The sequence below is a fragment of the Zingiber officinale genome, chromosome 3A (genome assembly GCF_018446385.1).
Source record: "Zingiber officinale cultivar Zhangliang chromosome 3A, Zo_v1.1, whole genome shotgun sequence".
NCBI lineage: Eukaryota > Viridiplantae > Streptophyta > Magnoliopsida > Zingiberales > Zingiberaceae > Zingiber > Zingiber officinale.
In genome coordinates, this window is record NC_055990.1 from 56,331,312 (window position 1) to 56,346,551 (window position 15,240).

The following is a 15,240-nucleotide window of genomic DNA, read 5'->3' on the forward strand; positions in this document are numbered from 1 at the left end:
ACCTTGTGTTTTACAATTCTTCATTCTAAGAATATACCATTTGGCAAACATATAGACTTGAATTCGTTTCCTCCAAAATGTCTCAATATTCAAATAGCGCCAGCTCTGACTCAACAAGTGAAAATGAAGTCCATGTTGAAATTGTTAACAAAGGTTATGATCTAGGGTATGAGCTAATGCTATTGATACTTCAACAAAGCGAACAAATAGTTGAAGCATATCAAAGTAATAATGAGATGCGGTGAAGAAGAAGCTTCATCTAAAGAAATTGTGAAGTTGGGCATGCGAGGCTCTTCAATGATTATTTCTTCACAGACCCAGTGTATCCCAATCAAATATTTTGAAGACAATTTTGCATGAGAAGAGATTTATTTTATCATATAGTGAATGCACTTGAGAGTCATTCATTGTATTTTCAGCATAGGGACGATGCTACGAGAAGAAAAGGCTTGTCACCACTATAGAAATGCAAGGCTATGATTCGCCAATTGGCTTATGGAGTCCTAGTCGACCATCTTGACGAGTTCCTATGCATGGGTGAATCAACCGTCATCAAGTGTATTTTCAAGTTATGTGATTATGTGGTTGAACTATTTGGTGATTGATACTTGAAAAGGTCGAATGCTGATGGTGTTCAACGTCTTCTTTAAATGCATGATGAGAGGCACAACTTTCTTAGAATGTTGGGTAGCCTTGATTGCATATATTGGGAATAGAAAAACTGTCCAGTTATTTGGAAATGTCAGTTTACAAGAGGACATAAATCACCAACAATCATGCTTAAAGCAATCGCATCTCAAGGCTTGTGGATATGACATGCATTCTTTGGTGTCGCAAGTTCACGTAATGATATTAATGTGTTATATGAATTTTCCATATTCAATAACGTCTTGCAAGGAAATGCTCCGGAGATTATTTTCACGATCAACGAGACTCAATATAAGGGGTACTATTTATAGATGGAATATATACACAATATTCTACTTTTGTGAAGGCTTTTCCTTGCTCGGAAAATCCCAAGAGGAGGTTGTTTAAGGACAAGTAAGAACCTGCAAGAAAAGATGTGAAACAAACATTTAGGGTGCTCCAAGCTCGATGAACAATTGTCAAAGGTCCAACTCATTATTGGTAGAAAAAAGTTAAAACATATTATATTAGCATGTATTATTTTGAATAACATGATTGTTAAATATGAAGAAGGTCACGTGACAAATTGATACAATAATGAAAGTGACAAACTTGCACAATCCATCCAGGGCTCAAACAGAGGATTTCACGATTATCTCTAGACAAATTCCAAATTATATGACAGTCAAGTGCATCATCAACTTCGTACCCACTTAATTGAACATATTTGATCATAATACAATAATAATTCCTTAATTAGTATTCTCTAATTTTTTCTACGTTTAATTTATATCTTATTTTTAATTTTATGTAAATATATTTTTTTTATATAGTATACTCCTTTCTTTTAAATTTATAATAATATTTTAATTTCAAATACATAACACTCATAAAAAAAATTATCTTACATAGAAATATATTTAAAAACAATATTAATATTTATTTTAAATAATAATCATTTAAATTATATAAATAAAATAAAATTAGATTTATTTAATAAAAAAAAGATAAATGAACCGACAACATAACTCTAAATAATAAATATTAATATTAAAATAAATATAAAAAAATAGATATATTAATATAATATATAACATCCACCAATATAAATATTTTAAACTTTAAATAAAAGATATAACAAAGAATGCTAGATTTTTGAACTAATAACCACATACGATTCCCAATTTAATTTGATGATTAATTGAAATTATCATTTTTTTAAACAAACCTACACATTTAAGATGGGCATACTTTATATTAAAACAAAATTATTTTTTTTTTTAAAAAATAATTATTTTAATTTACTTGATTCAATCTCAATTATAAAATTTAAAAATTAATTAAATTGAATCTCTCTCTCTCTCACACACACACATATATATATATATATATTTAAAAAAAAAAACTCAATTGACCTATACATTATGATCTAATGATTATTGATTTAAATTTTTGACAATTTAAAGAAGTATATAATCAAGTGACTAATACTATTGATGTTCACAAATCAAACACAATAAATTTAAATATCAATTGGAGTTTGCACGACATACTGTAATTTCTGAATCAAAATCCAGCACCTCCACACATTCAAAAGGTCATCAAGATCAGGAACTTTAAATAAAACAGAACACCAAGTTAAGACAAAGCTGTAAATGAACAAGAACCAACAGAGTTGCACCCTGCAAGGCAACCCAGCTTCAAGCTTTGCCCTTCCCCTTTCGATCCTCCTGCTCCTCCCTTGCCACGATCCTGAACTTTCCACTTTGTTGTTGCTGCCTCAATGCAAATATATCAATTGAAGATGAACAAGGAATGAAAATAAAAACTTTCTAATGATTTTTATGTGTTTTGGTTACCTTCACCCAGAGCTTTGTGTGCTCCGCACAGAATCCGGCAACAATGGCCGCGCCGCGCCACTCCTTGTACTCAAAGCAAAGCCGCTGCTCCAGCCCGCATGACACATGGAAACTCAACCTGCATTTGGGCTCCGAGCACTCGACTGCACACCCACCGGCCGCGCCGCAAAGATAGCATATCTGCTTCCACCGCCTATCAGGGACGCGGGAACAGTCGACACCCTCTCGGCCTTTGGGGTCCCGGAAAAAGACCTCCGGCACGAAGAGAGCGCACACGATGTGCGCCCACCGGCCATCCTCCGTCAGCTTCATCGCGCCGCCCTGCACGGGGCAGAGGCAGCAACTCGTCTCCGCAGCCCCCTTCTCGGGCCGACGCTCACACAGCGTGCAGAACCAGTCGCCTTCAGGGATCGAATCGATGAGAGGGCTGCCGTAGCAGGAAGCGTGAACCATGAGATCGCAGCCGTCACAGAACACGATGGGGTCGAGTGGGTCGCCGTCGGTGCTCCGGCAGACTGCACAGATGACGCCGTCATCTTCCTCGTCTGCTTCTTCTCCGCAGCTGGCTGGTTCCTTCGGTCCCTCTTCTTCCTCAGCTTCGTCGCCAGGCCGCAGGTTGAGGTCGATAGAGGAAGCGTGGAAAGGAGCCCATACTCTCTTTTTGGCCGGGAGGCAGACGGCTGCTGTGAAGCAGGATAATCTCTTTTTCGCAGGAAGAGATTCGAGGAAGTAAGGACCATGGGAGAGGTCTTCTTGTTGGTGGAGAAGCTTGTACCTTTTGGATGGTGGTAGCTCCATGATTCACAGTGAAGAGAAGAGAAAGATTGCGAATCAAAGGGCGGGGAGTTGGAAGGAAAGGGAGAGGGAGAGGAATTTAGAGGGCGGGGAAGGCGAAGCGGGAATTGGGAGGCGCGAAGAGTTTGAGTTGATGGGTTTGGTTTAAATCTAAAACAGAGGCCGGCGTGTGGTGGGACTAAATTTAGGAATATTTTGAATTTTGATGGAACTAAATTTTTCCCACCCGTGTCGAGGAATATTGCAATTGCCTCTGCCGTTTTAGTTTGGGGAGGCGGCAGTTGAAATTACCGCGGGAATGTGCTCGCGCCTAGTTCAATTGCTACTTTAGGCTGTATTAGGCTTACAGTTGGGCCTTATTGGAGGCCTCAGTTTGGGCTTGTGAATTTTCTAGAAGCTTCTAGGCTTCCCGATCCAGTCTCCGAACCTTCTGGTTCCTTCCCAGTCTTCTTTCTTCCTTCCTCTCCGTTTGCCCTTTCTCCTGTATAAATTGATCCCAGCTCTCGCATTCGTTCAACAGAGAAAACCAACTCCGAGGAAGAGAAGAAGCTTGCAATCCACTCGCTAAGCTTCGGCCATGGATGTGAGAGTGTTAGGTTTGAAGAGCCCGGTGGTGCCGACCATCCACCACCTGATGAACATGTCCGACGAGATGGAGAAGTGCATGGGTGCGCCCACGCGCGCCTACGTCCAGGACGCCAGGGCCATGGCCTCTACCCCCGCCGACATCAAGGAGCTCCCATCGGCCTACGCCTTCATCGTAGACATGCCTGGCATCAAGCGGGCCGACATCAAGGTCCAGGTCGAGGACGACCGCGTCCTTGTCATCGGCGGCGAGCGCACCCGCGACCCCCCTGGGGAGGAAGACGGCGGGAAGTACCTGCGGATGGAGCGGCGCGTCGGCAAGTCCATGCGCAAGTTCGCGCTCCCGGACAACGCGAATGTGGACGCCATCTCCGCCGTGTGCCAGAACGGCGTGCTTACCGTCACTGTCCAGAAGGTACCGCCGCCGGAGCCCAAGAAGCCTAAGACCATCGAGATTAGGGTTTCTTGAGCACTAATCAAGTCATCTTTTTCCGCGATCTGCTATGGTGTTTTGTTAGCTTGATTTTGTGGGCTGGGAACCCAATCTGAGAGTCGACTGTAGAAATGCTTAGGATCTCTTAAAAATATGTGTAATTTGACAAATTGGTACATGGACATTTTAGACACTTGAAGAATTAAGTAAACATACGATGAAACGGGCAACCTTAACCGTGTGTTGCAAGATTGGCCCCTTTTTCCCTGTGTCAGACTCTGTTCTCTCCTACATGTTCAGTTCCAGGTATGGTTTCCTTATGGCAGCTAATTCGCTAATCACATCCCCCATCTGCATTCTCTCTTCGGGTGATTCCTTTGTGCACCCAACGCCGATCATGAGCAACGACGTAACGCTCTCCACTGCCTTCTGACGAATATCTTGTGTGTTTTGTCTGGGTAGAGCTGTTGCTTCTTCTAGTTCTTGCCAAAAATTCATGGATGGATCCATAATTTCTGCAACTCGGTCAGGAATTGCCTTTTCAACGTAACGAGGAAGACTGAGACCATCGTTGGAAGTTTCACCGGTAGGTCGCTTCCCTGTGAGCATTTCTAGCACAAGGACTCCGTAGCTGTAGACATCCCCTTCAGGCGAAACTTTATTTGCCACTCCATACTCTGCATCATAAATAAATATGTACTAAGAAAGAAGATCACGAGGATTGATTCTTTCTAGAATGATAGTTTTGAATGCAAAGTAATAGTACCTGGAGCCACATAACCAATGGATCCCTTCAACATCATAGAGCTAGATGATCTTTGAAGTGCCTCCTTAGGAATTCTGTTTAGGAACTTTGCCAATCCGAAATCTCCTATACGAGCTACCATATTGTCATCCAACAGAACATTGCTTGGCTTTATATCGCAGTGGACAATTGGCTCACCGCCATGATGGTGGAGGTAATCTAGTGCAGAGGCCACATCAATCAATATATTTAACCTCTGAATGAAGCTTAATCTCTCTGTCTGATGCTGCTCATTTGCGTCTGCATGCAACCACTTCTCTAAACTTCCATTTGGCATGAACTCGTAAACTAGTGCTTTGAAATCATTACCTCGGAAATCTGTACTTGCACAAGCTGTTAAATTCTTAACTAGATTTCGATGCCTGATGTTTCTCAATGCTTCACATTCAGTGATGAAACTTTTTGATGCTCCTTTTTGTTGCAGGTTTAGTACCTTGATTGCGACTATGTTGTGTTCACCACAGTTCAGTGCTCCTTTGTACACTGAACCAAAGCTTCCAACCCCAATCAGATTTGTCAAAGAGAAATCATTTGTTGCTCTTAGCAAATCAGCATAGGAGACCTTCAAGTGTGGATCTTTTATATTTTCAGCATCAGGACCCTCCTCTGAGTTGTATATCCGTTGAAGAACTCCCAGTAAAAAGAGGAGCAAGATGACACATATGCTTACACTTGCAATTATTATAGCAAGTTTTAGCTTCTGAGACAAACCATGCTTTTTCAATGTCTGATCTAGGCAGGGAGGCAAGTTTAGATTACGATTGCCGCCACAAAGCTTATTGTTTCCTAGTATAGAAACTGTTGTCTGATTTCTGAAGATGCCTTCTCCGGGAACTTCGCCATCAAAATTGTTGAATGACAGATTCAGGTAACTCAAGAAACTAAAGTTTTTTCTTCGGGTATGTGCCCAGACAAGTTGTTCCTTGACAGGTCTAGTGATTGAAGCCCCTTTAACTGACTAAACGACTGAGGAACTGGACCTTCAAAATCATTCCCTGCCATGCTCAGGTATTCAAGCTGTTGACATTGACCAAGAGAGCTTGGAATCATACCTGATAGTCTATTGCCAGACATGTCGAATTTGACAAGGTTTCTCATGTCTACTTCAGAAGGCACTGATCCCACCAACGAGTTTTGTGAAACATTAAGTAACCTGGCGAGTGTGGTGATGGACAGTATCTCCTTAGGCACTGTACCAGTTAGCTTATTGAAGGAGAGGTCCAAGAGTTGTACAGGGCACTTTCCAAGACCTGTAGGTATGAAGCCTTGGAGTTGATTGGAGTGCAGATTAAGTTCCAACAGCACAGTTAGATTGCCAATCGTTGCTGGAATTTCCCCTGTCAAGAAGTTTCCACTCAAGTCCAGTACTTGTAACTTGGAGAGGTTTGACAGTGATTCAGGAATAGTTCCAGTGAGAAGATTGGAGTTCAGTCGTATGGAACTCAGAGAAAAAAGGGACCCTATCTCTGATGGAATGCTTCCGGCTATATGGTTGTCATTGATTTCGAACCATTCCAATGTTTTTGAGAAGTTGGCTAACTGTGGCAACTCTCCTCCAAGATTATTGCCTGTTAGTTGCAAAAATCTGAGGCTACTACAATTGGTTAAATCATACAAAAATCCCCAATCTTCACTATCCCTTGCTTCTAGTTGATTGTAACTGAGATCAAAGTGGAACACATTCTGTAAGGATCCAAAACCCCTCGGAATTGTGCCCGTGAAGTTGTTCTCGTATAGCTGAATGTCGTTGAGGTTCGATGCATTGCACAATGAAACTGGAAGAGACCCAGAAAACCGGTTGCCATTGATGTGCAATGTTTCAAGGAGAGGAAGAGTGAGGCCAATGTATGGTGGAATAGAGCCATGGAAGTGGTTGCTCTGAATCTCAAGGGTCGTAACAGAGGAGAGGTTCCAAACAGAAGGGGGGGGGGGGATCACTCCTCCCAGATTATTAAGCGCTAGTCCAAGAAAAGTAAGAGAAGTGAGGTTCCCAATTGTCGCCGGAATGCTACCCACCAAGTTATTTTGAATCAAAGAAAGCAGAGTGAGGTTCACAAGGCTTCCAATCTCAGTGGGGATGATGCCACTGAGTTGGTTATTGTCAAGATAGGCTTCTAACAGGTTAGAAAGATTCCCAACCTCCGGAGGAATAGATCCAGAAAGATTGTTGCGAGCCAAGTCGAGAATCCTTAGATTCACAAGATTACCAATCTGGGCTGGGATACTGCCAGTCAGTCGGTTCTCATGCAGATAAATTCCTCTCATACTGACAAGGTTTCCAATCTGCTGTGGAATGGAGCCATCAAGCTTGTTTTCATGCAAAGCAAGAGCTCTCAAATTCACTAGCCTTCCGATCTCTTTAGGAATGCTTCCTGTGAGACGGTTGCCCCAGAGGGAGAGAATTTTCAAGCTCGACAGAGAAGTAAGGCTAACAGGAATGGCTCCTTCCAATGTATTGTTTGCCAAATCAAGGAATTCCAGATTTGAGCTGAGGTTGCTCGGGACACCTTGTTCAAGTTTATTGTTTGACAGATCAAGCTCGACAAGTGAGGTGAGGCTTGCTATGGAAGCAGGAATACTGCTGGTGAGTTGATTGTCAAGCAAATGAAGCTGGATTAAGCTTGTGAGGTTTCCAATCTCTGGAGGAATGCTTCCTGTGAAACTGTTGTTCTGCAGCGAGAGCACACTGAGCTTAGAAAGAACTCCAAGCTCACGTGGAATCTCACCTTCGAGCCGATTACCAGCCAACCCAACCAGTTGCAGCTGTGAGCATTGGCTGATCCGGCGAGGGATCATTCCGTGCAAGCTGTTGTAGTTGAGGCTGAGGTTACGGAGCGAGCAGCTCTGAAATAGTGAAACTGGAATGCTCCCTCCCAAGAGATTAAAACTCAAGTTAAGATGTCGAAGGTGGGATAAGAAGCCAAGCTGTTCAGGGATGGGTCCTTGTAATTGGTTGTCAGGGAGGTGGAGCTTCTGGAGGAAGGTTAAATTGGATATGGAGGGAGAAATCTTACCTGCCAACCCAGCGGAATCCAGGTCCAGAGCAGTAACCCTCTGTTGCCCGCCATGGCTGACGCAGCTCACACCTCGCCACCGGCAGAAATGAAGGGAGTGGCTGTCCCAATTGCCCAAGACTCCGAGTCTGTCGTCGGAGATGAGGGCCTTGAAGGAGAGAAGTGCGAGGCAATCGGTGTTGCAGCCGACCGAGCCATTAACAACTTGGGAAGAGGATGAGCCCACTTGAGATAGGAGAATGAGAAGGAACAGGAAGACGAAGGCTGTGGCAAATGTGAATCTCTGCTCGCTGTGCTCCATGAAGATGTGCCGTGAAGAGAATACTAGTTAGGTTACGTTGCCTTTACAGATGGGATAATATATATAGCCAATTAGCCGTAAACGTAGTGGCAGATAGAACTGGCGCGTAGATTAATTTATATTTCATATATTTATATGCAAATTTTAGCGCACTTAAACAAGAGCGATCGGTAGATTGCCCAATCAGTCAATTTTTACGGGCGAAATGAACTCAAGTGCGTTACGCAAACAGATGTGACGCCAGTTGATGTGTGAAAAGATTTGCATCCTTTAGCACAAATCTGCCGTGTTTGACGCAAACAGATGTGTCGCCAGCTGGCAGCTGCCCAATCATGCGTTTTTTTAAACCCATGCATGTCGTCTTTGACTCAACTGATGTAGCCAGCTCCAAGATAAAGTGTACATTTTATTTATTTATTTATTATTATATTTTTTATAAGAAAAATGATATGTACAAAAAAAAAAAAAATTCAATGAAAACTTCAAAAATAGACATATAAAATGATGGGGCTCACAAAAAGTGAAATGGTGGATCATGACTTTATGTGTTTATCCTTGAGGTTTTCATTGAATTTTTTTCCTTGTGCATATCATTGCTCTTTTTATAATTAAGTATCCAGTCATCATCTCATTAATTCTGAGGTCTTAAATACACTTTTAAAATTATTATTATTATTATTATTATTATTATTATTAAAAGTATTTAAATAAAATTATCTCTCTATTAATAATTAATTATGATTTAAAATGACATGTATTGAAAATTTTATATCAGCCATATGAACAAATTCAGAAGGATAAATGGCAATCTGCACAATGACCTAGCGGTCTGATTTAAATGCTTACATTTTCTAAATTAATTTTAAACCCTACGTGCATGGGGATCTAAAATGTACTTACTCTAAAATGTACTTACCACTATGTCCTAATCTGGGTTATAATTGCATAAAAGAAAGAGTAAATTAAAAAAATCATCCTAAATTATCCATCAGATTTGGTAGTCTTAATTTTTGAATGAGTGGAAACCGATCGGATTTGACTTCTTGAGTTTATCCATCGAAGCCGATCAGAATTACCGAATAACTCGAAACTTTCGAATGAGTTTTCCAAATTGAAGCTACTGATTGGAAGACCGTTTTTCTTTTGCTAGGCCTTTGGCCGATGCATGCGATCTGAGTGGAGTTTGCTGATCGAATTTGGAGCTTCTGTTTTGCCTAGAATTGGCCATTTTTCTTTTTTTTTTTAAAGAAAAGTCCAGGGGAATTGACTTGGTTTTGGCCAATTGGGAGATGCCAAAATCGACATCTGGTTCGAAATGTCCCTCTTAAAGCCGATCGGAGTTGACCCCTTGGGATGTGATTGGACCTTTTTGCCCTTTTTGACTTTTGCCGTTCTGAATTGCCATTAGACTTTTGCCGATCGGGAATTGGGAGATGCCGATTGAGCTTTACTTGGTGCTGCCATGGATTTTGGTGTCATCGATGCGGGCTGTCAATTGGACGTTTGATTTGAACATTAGGACGGTAAAAAAATCAAGCGTTCGTGAATAAGTTTGATGTTCGACTTGATAAGAGCTTGTTTATATTCGTTCATTATACATAAAATTAATTAAACAAACAAGCTTGAATAGCTCGTTAAGTTAAACAAACAAGCTTGAACACATATGTATTCAGCTCGTTAGCGTTCGTGAACAACGTTCGTGAAGAATGTTCGTGAACAATGTTCACGAACCATATGTATTAATAAAACTCTTTTCAATATGCTAAATAAATAATAAAATAAATAAATAAATTTAAATTATCAATCTTAATAACCAATCAAATAATTAAAAGTTTCAAACAATCAAATAACCTTGAATTGAGAGTTTGATAATACCTAAACGAACCAAGCTCAAACCAAGCTCAAGTCAAACTCGAACCAAGTTCAAGCCAAGCTTGAATTGAGAGCTTGATAATATCTAAACGAACCAAACTCAAGCCAAGCTTCAAACAAGCTCAAGTTCATAAAAAATAAACCAAGCCAAGCTTGAACACTCATTTTAAAAGCTTGGTTCATTTTAAGCTCGGCTCGGTTATCTTATCAAACAAGCTTGAACACCCCAAAGCTCGGCTCGGCTTGGCTTGTTTACAGCCCTATCGAGCATCATTTGGGGTGTTCTTGCTGAGTATGTTCTTGAAGGAGATCCTCGGGAGGGGAGCAAACATCATTTATTCATTTTTCTTAACTTCGTCATTCGATAGAGTATTTTGACATATTGATAACATTCACTAGTAGACTGGTTATTAAATTGATGACACTCACAAAAACGTTGGTGCTTTTCAGGAGACAATCGGTTTGGCGCTTTAGTTGATTATGGAGGGTCTTTCACTTTATGCACTACTCTCTCCTCCCTTCTTGTTGGCTCAAGTGAGTGGCTCAGATGACAACTTGCATCTTGCGAGGAAGGAGATAGAGCCTTGCACTTTTGTCTGAGGATCACGAGGTATATCTCCAATGGAGGATCTCTGAGATCACTAAGATCTTATGAATTCTGCTACAGGTACTTCTGAAGGTGAAGGATTCACCCCTTGCTGTTTCTACATCATCTCTTTCACTCTAGCCGCTACCAATAAACTCAAGTCTTCTTGTGATAAGATGATTGGAGAGGATTTTTTGGCGTTATTCATCTTCACCCTAGCTCCTCTGTAGGAGTGTGGAACAGGGCTCGATGAAAGGGGATCGGTGCGTGGGGCGCGTCTCCGTATGTGTCGACCGACTTCTTACTCTGTCCCTGAATGGATATGTGATCCGCTCGGTCTCCATATCCGGCTGGATAACCTATTGCTGAGGCCACGGGCTCCTGCACATGATGATCGGCCAACGCCTATTGCTGTTGTTACTCCACTATTTTTGCTGCTTGGTCTTGTATCAGCACATCCGACTCCTCTTTTGTTAAAGTAACCATGGTGAGTCATCCAGCGTCCTCCATCTTCGTGTTTCAGATTCAGGCTACGTTCCCACAAACAACACCAATATGACCTACCTGAATATCGTGGAAACGGAAAGCTGGGGATGTGGCTGCTACGTTGACTAGATGTAGACAACGCTCTAATCTGCAAGCACGAGAAACGTCAGTGCCAGGCCAGGGAAGGGGTCCCAGGCGTTGGCCTTCCGATACTTAAGTCAGTCACTGGCATGAAGAAGAAGATGGTGTTAGATCCCGTTCGGCCGCCAAGAGGGGAGGGGTGAATTGCTTGTAAATTAAAAATAGAAAAACCGTTCTCGTTCTTTCGACGTAGATTAGAGAATGACAATAATTATAATAACAATAAATGAACAACTAATAAAATAAAGAATAGGTAAAAGGCCAGAGGTTTACTTGGTTATAACCTGATGGTTGTTAACCCAAGGTGTTGAAAAATCATTAGTAGATCTCTTTCGTTGAAGGTGGAGAAGCCTTTGACACACTTTGAACACTCAGAAAGTTGCTAGGAAATGAATACCGAAATTGTTCTCTATTTCCTAGCTAAGGGGCCTTTTTTTAACTCTTGAAAAATCCTATCCGTAGCTTGAAGGTGCCTCCAAAGAGGTCCAAGGTGCCTTCTATCAGATAAGTTTTATCTGTTGAGGATAAAACTTATCCATGGCTAATGGCTATCAGAAGACACCTTCAAAGATTGGAAGGCACCTTCGTACTTGATCCGGTGGTAAGAACAGGGGACCCCGTCCTGCGGAATCAACGCCACATGGAAGTCGAAGTGGCAGGTGTCCGTCCGCAGAGGGCCGGGTCCGACCGGTTGAGTCAAACGTCCGGAGAGGGATGGGTCCGCTCGGCTGGTCGACCGCCCGGTGTCTGATGGTTAAAGGCGCCCTGTTAGAAGTCAGGGTTCCGGCGCTCAGTGGAAGAGGTCGCAGGGCCGAGCGGACTTCACGCTCGGCCAAAGCCACAAGGTAACATATTGCTTAGTCTCCGCAAAGCACGTGATTGAGAATCTCCCCAAGTAAAACACCGTATACGTCCGGCCGGATGTCTCGGAAGTTGGCCGGACGGATGCCATATCTGGAGTAAAGGGGAAAAGGACAAGGGACACCCTTTTTCTGACAGCGAGTATGTTTCACGAGTAGACCATACTCCAAATCTTATGACAGGGGGTTCCGCTATCCCATCGGGGACGTACTTGGACTGTAGCAGTATGGGTCAGGTAAGCTCACTGACAAGCCCGTACTGGGGTATGGGCCATGGACACGTGTACACCTCGGTATGTGTACACTCGCTTCTTTGCTGCCCGATATAAAGGCCCTCATCCTTCGCCGGAGGTACGCATTCTATGAGTTTTGGAGCCACTTTTTCTCTATTGAGCTTCGCCTGACTTGAGCGTCGGAGGGTCGCCGCAGGGAACCCCTTCCCGGCCCGACTTCTGTGCAGGTTCGCCGGAGGTTCGTACACCCAGACGAGGACCCACGTCATTGACTAGGAGAGCTCCACGTGCCCGACGTTCATCGGTTCAGCGATTCGGACAGGATCAATTTGGCGCCGTCTGTGGGAACGCTCCTGCATCCAATCGGAAGCGATGGACGAAGCTGGACGACCGCATTCAGTAATACTCTCCGCGGAGGAACTCGACGCGTTGATCGAGACAAGGGCTGCCAAGCTTATGGAGCAGAGGCAAAAGTCACAAGCTGATCGGGCGGAGCAGCAGGCAACGTCAGCATCAGGTGGCCGACCGGAAGCACCACCGGCCACCGTTGCATTCCATCGGGCCCTATTTCGCACCCCTGAAGCCGTAGCAACTAATAGAGATCGGGGATCTTCTTCTGATGAAAGGCCCAGACGAGATGACAGAAAAGGAAAAGCCTCCCGAGCGGACACATCGCCTGAACGGATTAATCGCCAATTTTCAGAGGCTATTCTGCGAGATCCTCTGCCCAAGCACTATGTGCCTCCAACGATCGGCGAGTACAATGGGACAACCGACCGGAATGATCATCTGGGTAAGTTTGATAACACAGCTACGCTCCATCAATACACAGATGGAGTAAAGTGCCGAGTTTTTCTTACCACTCTCTCGGGATCGGCTCAACGGTGGTTTCGGAGGCTGCCGGACGTATCAATCACAAGCTTCAAGGACTTCCGGACGGCCTTCCTCCATCACTTCGCAAGCAGTCGGCGCTATCAAAAAACCAGTGTCAGTCTGTTTGCCATCAAACAGGAAGCCCGCGAATCGCTCCGAGCTTACATCCAGCGTTTCAACAGAGTGGCCATGGACATTCCGACGGCCACCTCGGAGACCATGATGAATGCCTTCACACAAGGCCTAGTGGACGGGGATTTCTTCCGATCGCTCATTCAGAAGCCGCCCCGAGACTACGACCACATGCTACACCGGGCCAACGAATACATCAACATGGAGGAAGCGCAAGCAGCCCGGAAAAAAGAAACTCCAGCCGAACGGGCTCCCCCTGCCGAACGGAAGCCGCACGCTACTCCATTCGCGCTCATCCGAGACCTCATGTTCAAGAAGTAACAGCTGAGCGGCCCAGGACGAAGAAGAGATGGACTCCGATGTTCTGCTCCTTCCATCGGACGGACACACATAACACCAGGGATTGTCGTAGTCTTCCACCAATCACCCACCCCGCTCCTAGAGGTGGTGGTCGTCGGTCGCCATTAGCTGACAGAAGACAGAGGCCTCGTGAAGCCGAGCGGACGATAGCTGATGGGCGACAACAACAGACTCCAGAGCGGCATCGCTCTCCGAGACGGGAGAACCTCCGGATGTCTAGGGAACGCCCCCGATCGTCCGCTCGGGAAGAAGAAAATAGAAGCAATGCTTCCCGAGGCGAGATCAACATCATAGCAGGCGGGCCGACCGGAGGTGACTCTAACCGAGCAAGGAAGGCGAGCGTTCGGCAGCTCCAAATCCATGCAGTCGGCTGCAGCCAAGAGCGGGCGAGCGGATCCGAAATCAGTTTCGGGCCTGGGGACTTGGAAGGGGTCGAAGTGCCCCACGACGACGCTCTCCTCATCAAAGCGGTAATAGCCAATTACACTATTCAGCGTGTGTTTGTTGACACAGGAAGCTCAGTCAACATCATATTCAAGAAGGCGTTCGATCAGCTACAAATTGATCAAATCGAGTTGCTACCCATGACAACCCCCCTATACGGGTTTACGGGTAACGAAGTTCAGCCGGTCGGACAGATTCGGCTGGCTATCTCGCTGGGAGAAGAGCCGCTCAAACTTTGTGGTGGTCGACTCTCCCTCGTCCTACAATTCCATTTTGGGACGACCGGCGCTCAGCGAGTTCCGAGCGGCCGTTTCCACCTTCTATCAAAAGATCAAGTTCCCAGTGGAAGACAGAGTGGGAGAAGTACGGGGAGATCAACTTGCAGCTCGGCGATGTTACGTCGAGATGATCCGAGCAGAAGCCAATTCCGCTCGGAAAGCACCCCGGATCGAGGTAAACGCCATCACTGAAAAGCCACCCTCTTTAATTTATGAAGAAAAAGAGGAAGTGCAGATTTATCCCACCCGATCGGAGGCCACGCCCTTTATTGTGTCCGATCTGGAGGCCAACCAGAAGGAGGAAGTGATCAAATGCCTCCAGAGAAATTGTGATGCCTTCGTTTGGTCGACGCATGAGCTGCCCGGAATTTCGCCCAGCATAGCGCAGCACGAGCTACATGTCCGACCGGACGCTTGGCCGGTGAAACAGAGAAAAAGAGATTTCAGCGCCGAGCAGAATGCCATTATCCGGGCGGAAGTTGAGAAGCTTCTGGAGGCCGGCCATATACGCGAGGTGCAGTTCCCGAGCTGGCTGGCTAACGTAGTATTAGTCTCC

General features: G+C 44.4%; 4 protein-coding genes across 4 annotated transcripts; 1 reads left to right on the top strand and 3 right to left on the bottom strand.

Annotated features, from left to right (window-relative positions):
• Positions 1-2,126: 2,126 nt before the first annotated feature.
• LOC122051915 (protein Jade-1-like) lies at positions 2,127-3,732 on the bottom strand. Its single transcript, XM_042613248.1, has 2 exons — positions 2,487-3,732; positions 2,127-2,402 (listed from the first exon to the last, which is right to left on the bottom strand). Exons 1-2 carry the CDS (start codon positions 3,282-3,284, stop codon positions 2,328-2,330), a joined length of 873 nt encoding a protein of 290 aa, XP_042469182.1. The 5' UTR covers positions 3,285-3,732; the 3' UTR covers positions 2,127-2,327.
• A 126-nt stretch (positions 3,733-3,858) lies between these two features.
• On the top strand, positions 3,859-4,492 carry LOC122051916 (17.0 kDa class II heat shock protein-like). Its single transcript, XM_042613249.1, has one exon. The coding sequence runs from the start codon at positions 3,859-3,861 to the stop codon at positions 4,333-4,335; it is 477 nt and encodes a 158-aa protein (XP_042469183.1). The 3' UTR covers positions 4,336-4,492.
• Positions 4,493-4,575: 83 nt separating this feature from the next.
• LOC122051914 (LRR receptor-like serine/threonine-protein kinase GSO2) lies at positions 4,576-8,435 on the bottom strand. Its single transcript, XM_042613247.1, has 2 exons — positions 5,066-8,435; positions 4,576-4,976 (listed from the first exon to the last, which is right to left on the bottom strand). Exon 1 carries the CDS (start codon positions 8,417-8,419, stop codon positions 5,978-5,980), a length of 2,442 nt encoding a protein of 813 aa, XP_042469181.1. The 5' UTR covers positions 8,420-8,435; the 3' UTR covers positions 4,576-4,976; positions 5,066-5,977.
• On the bottom strand, positions 4,588-5,947 carry LOC122050430 (probable LRR receptor-like serine/threonine-protein kinase At3g47570). The gene is made up of 3 exons (XM_042611331.1): positions 5,927-5,947; positions 5,066-5,804; positions 4,588-4,976 (listed from the first exon to the last, which is right to left on the bottom strand). The coding sequence occupies exons 1-3, from the start codon at positions 5,945-5,947 to the stop codon at positions 4,588-4,590; spliced, it is 1,149 nt and encodes a 382-aa protein (XP_042467265.1).
• Positions 8,436-15,240: the final 6,805 nt, after the last annotated feature.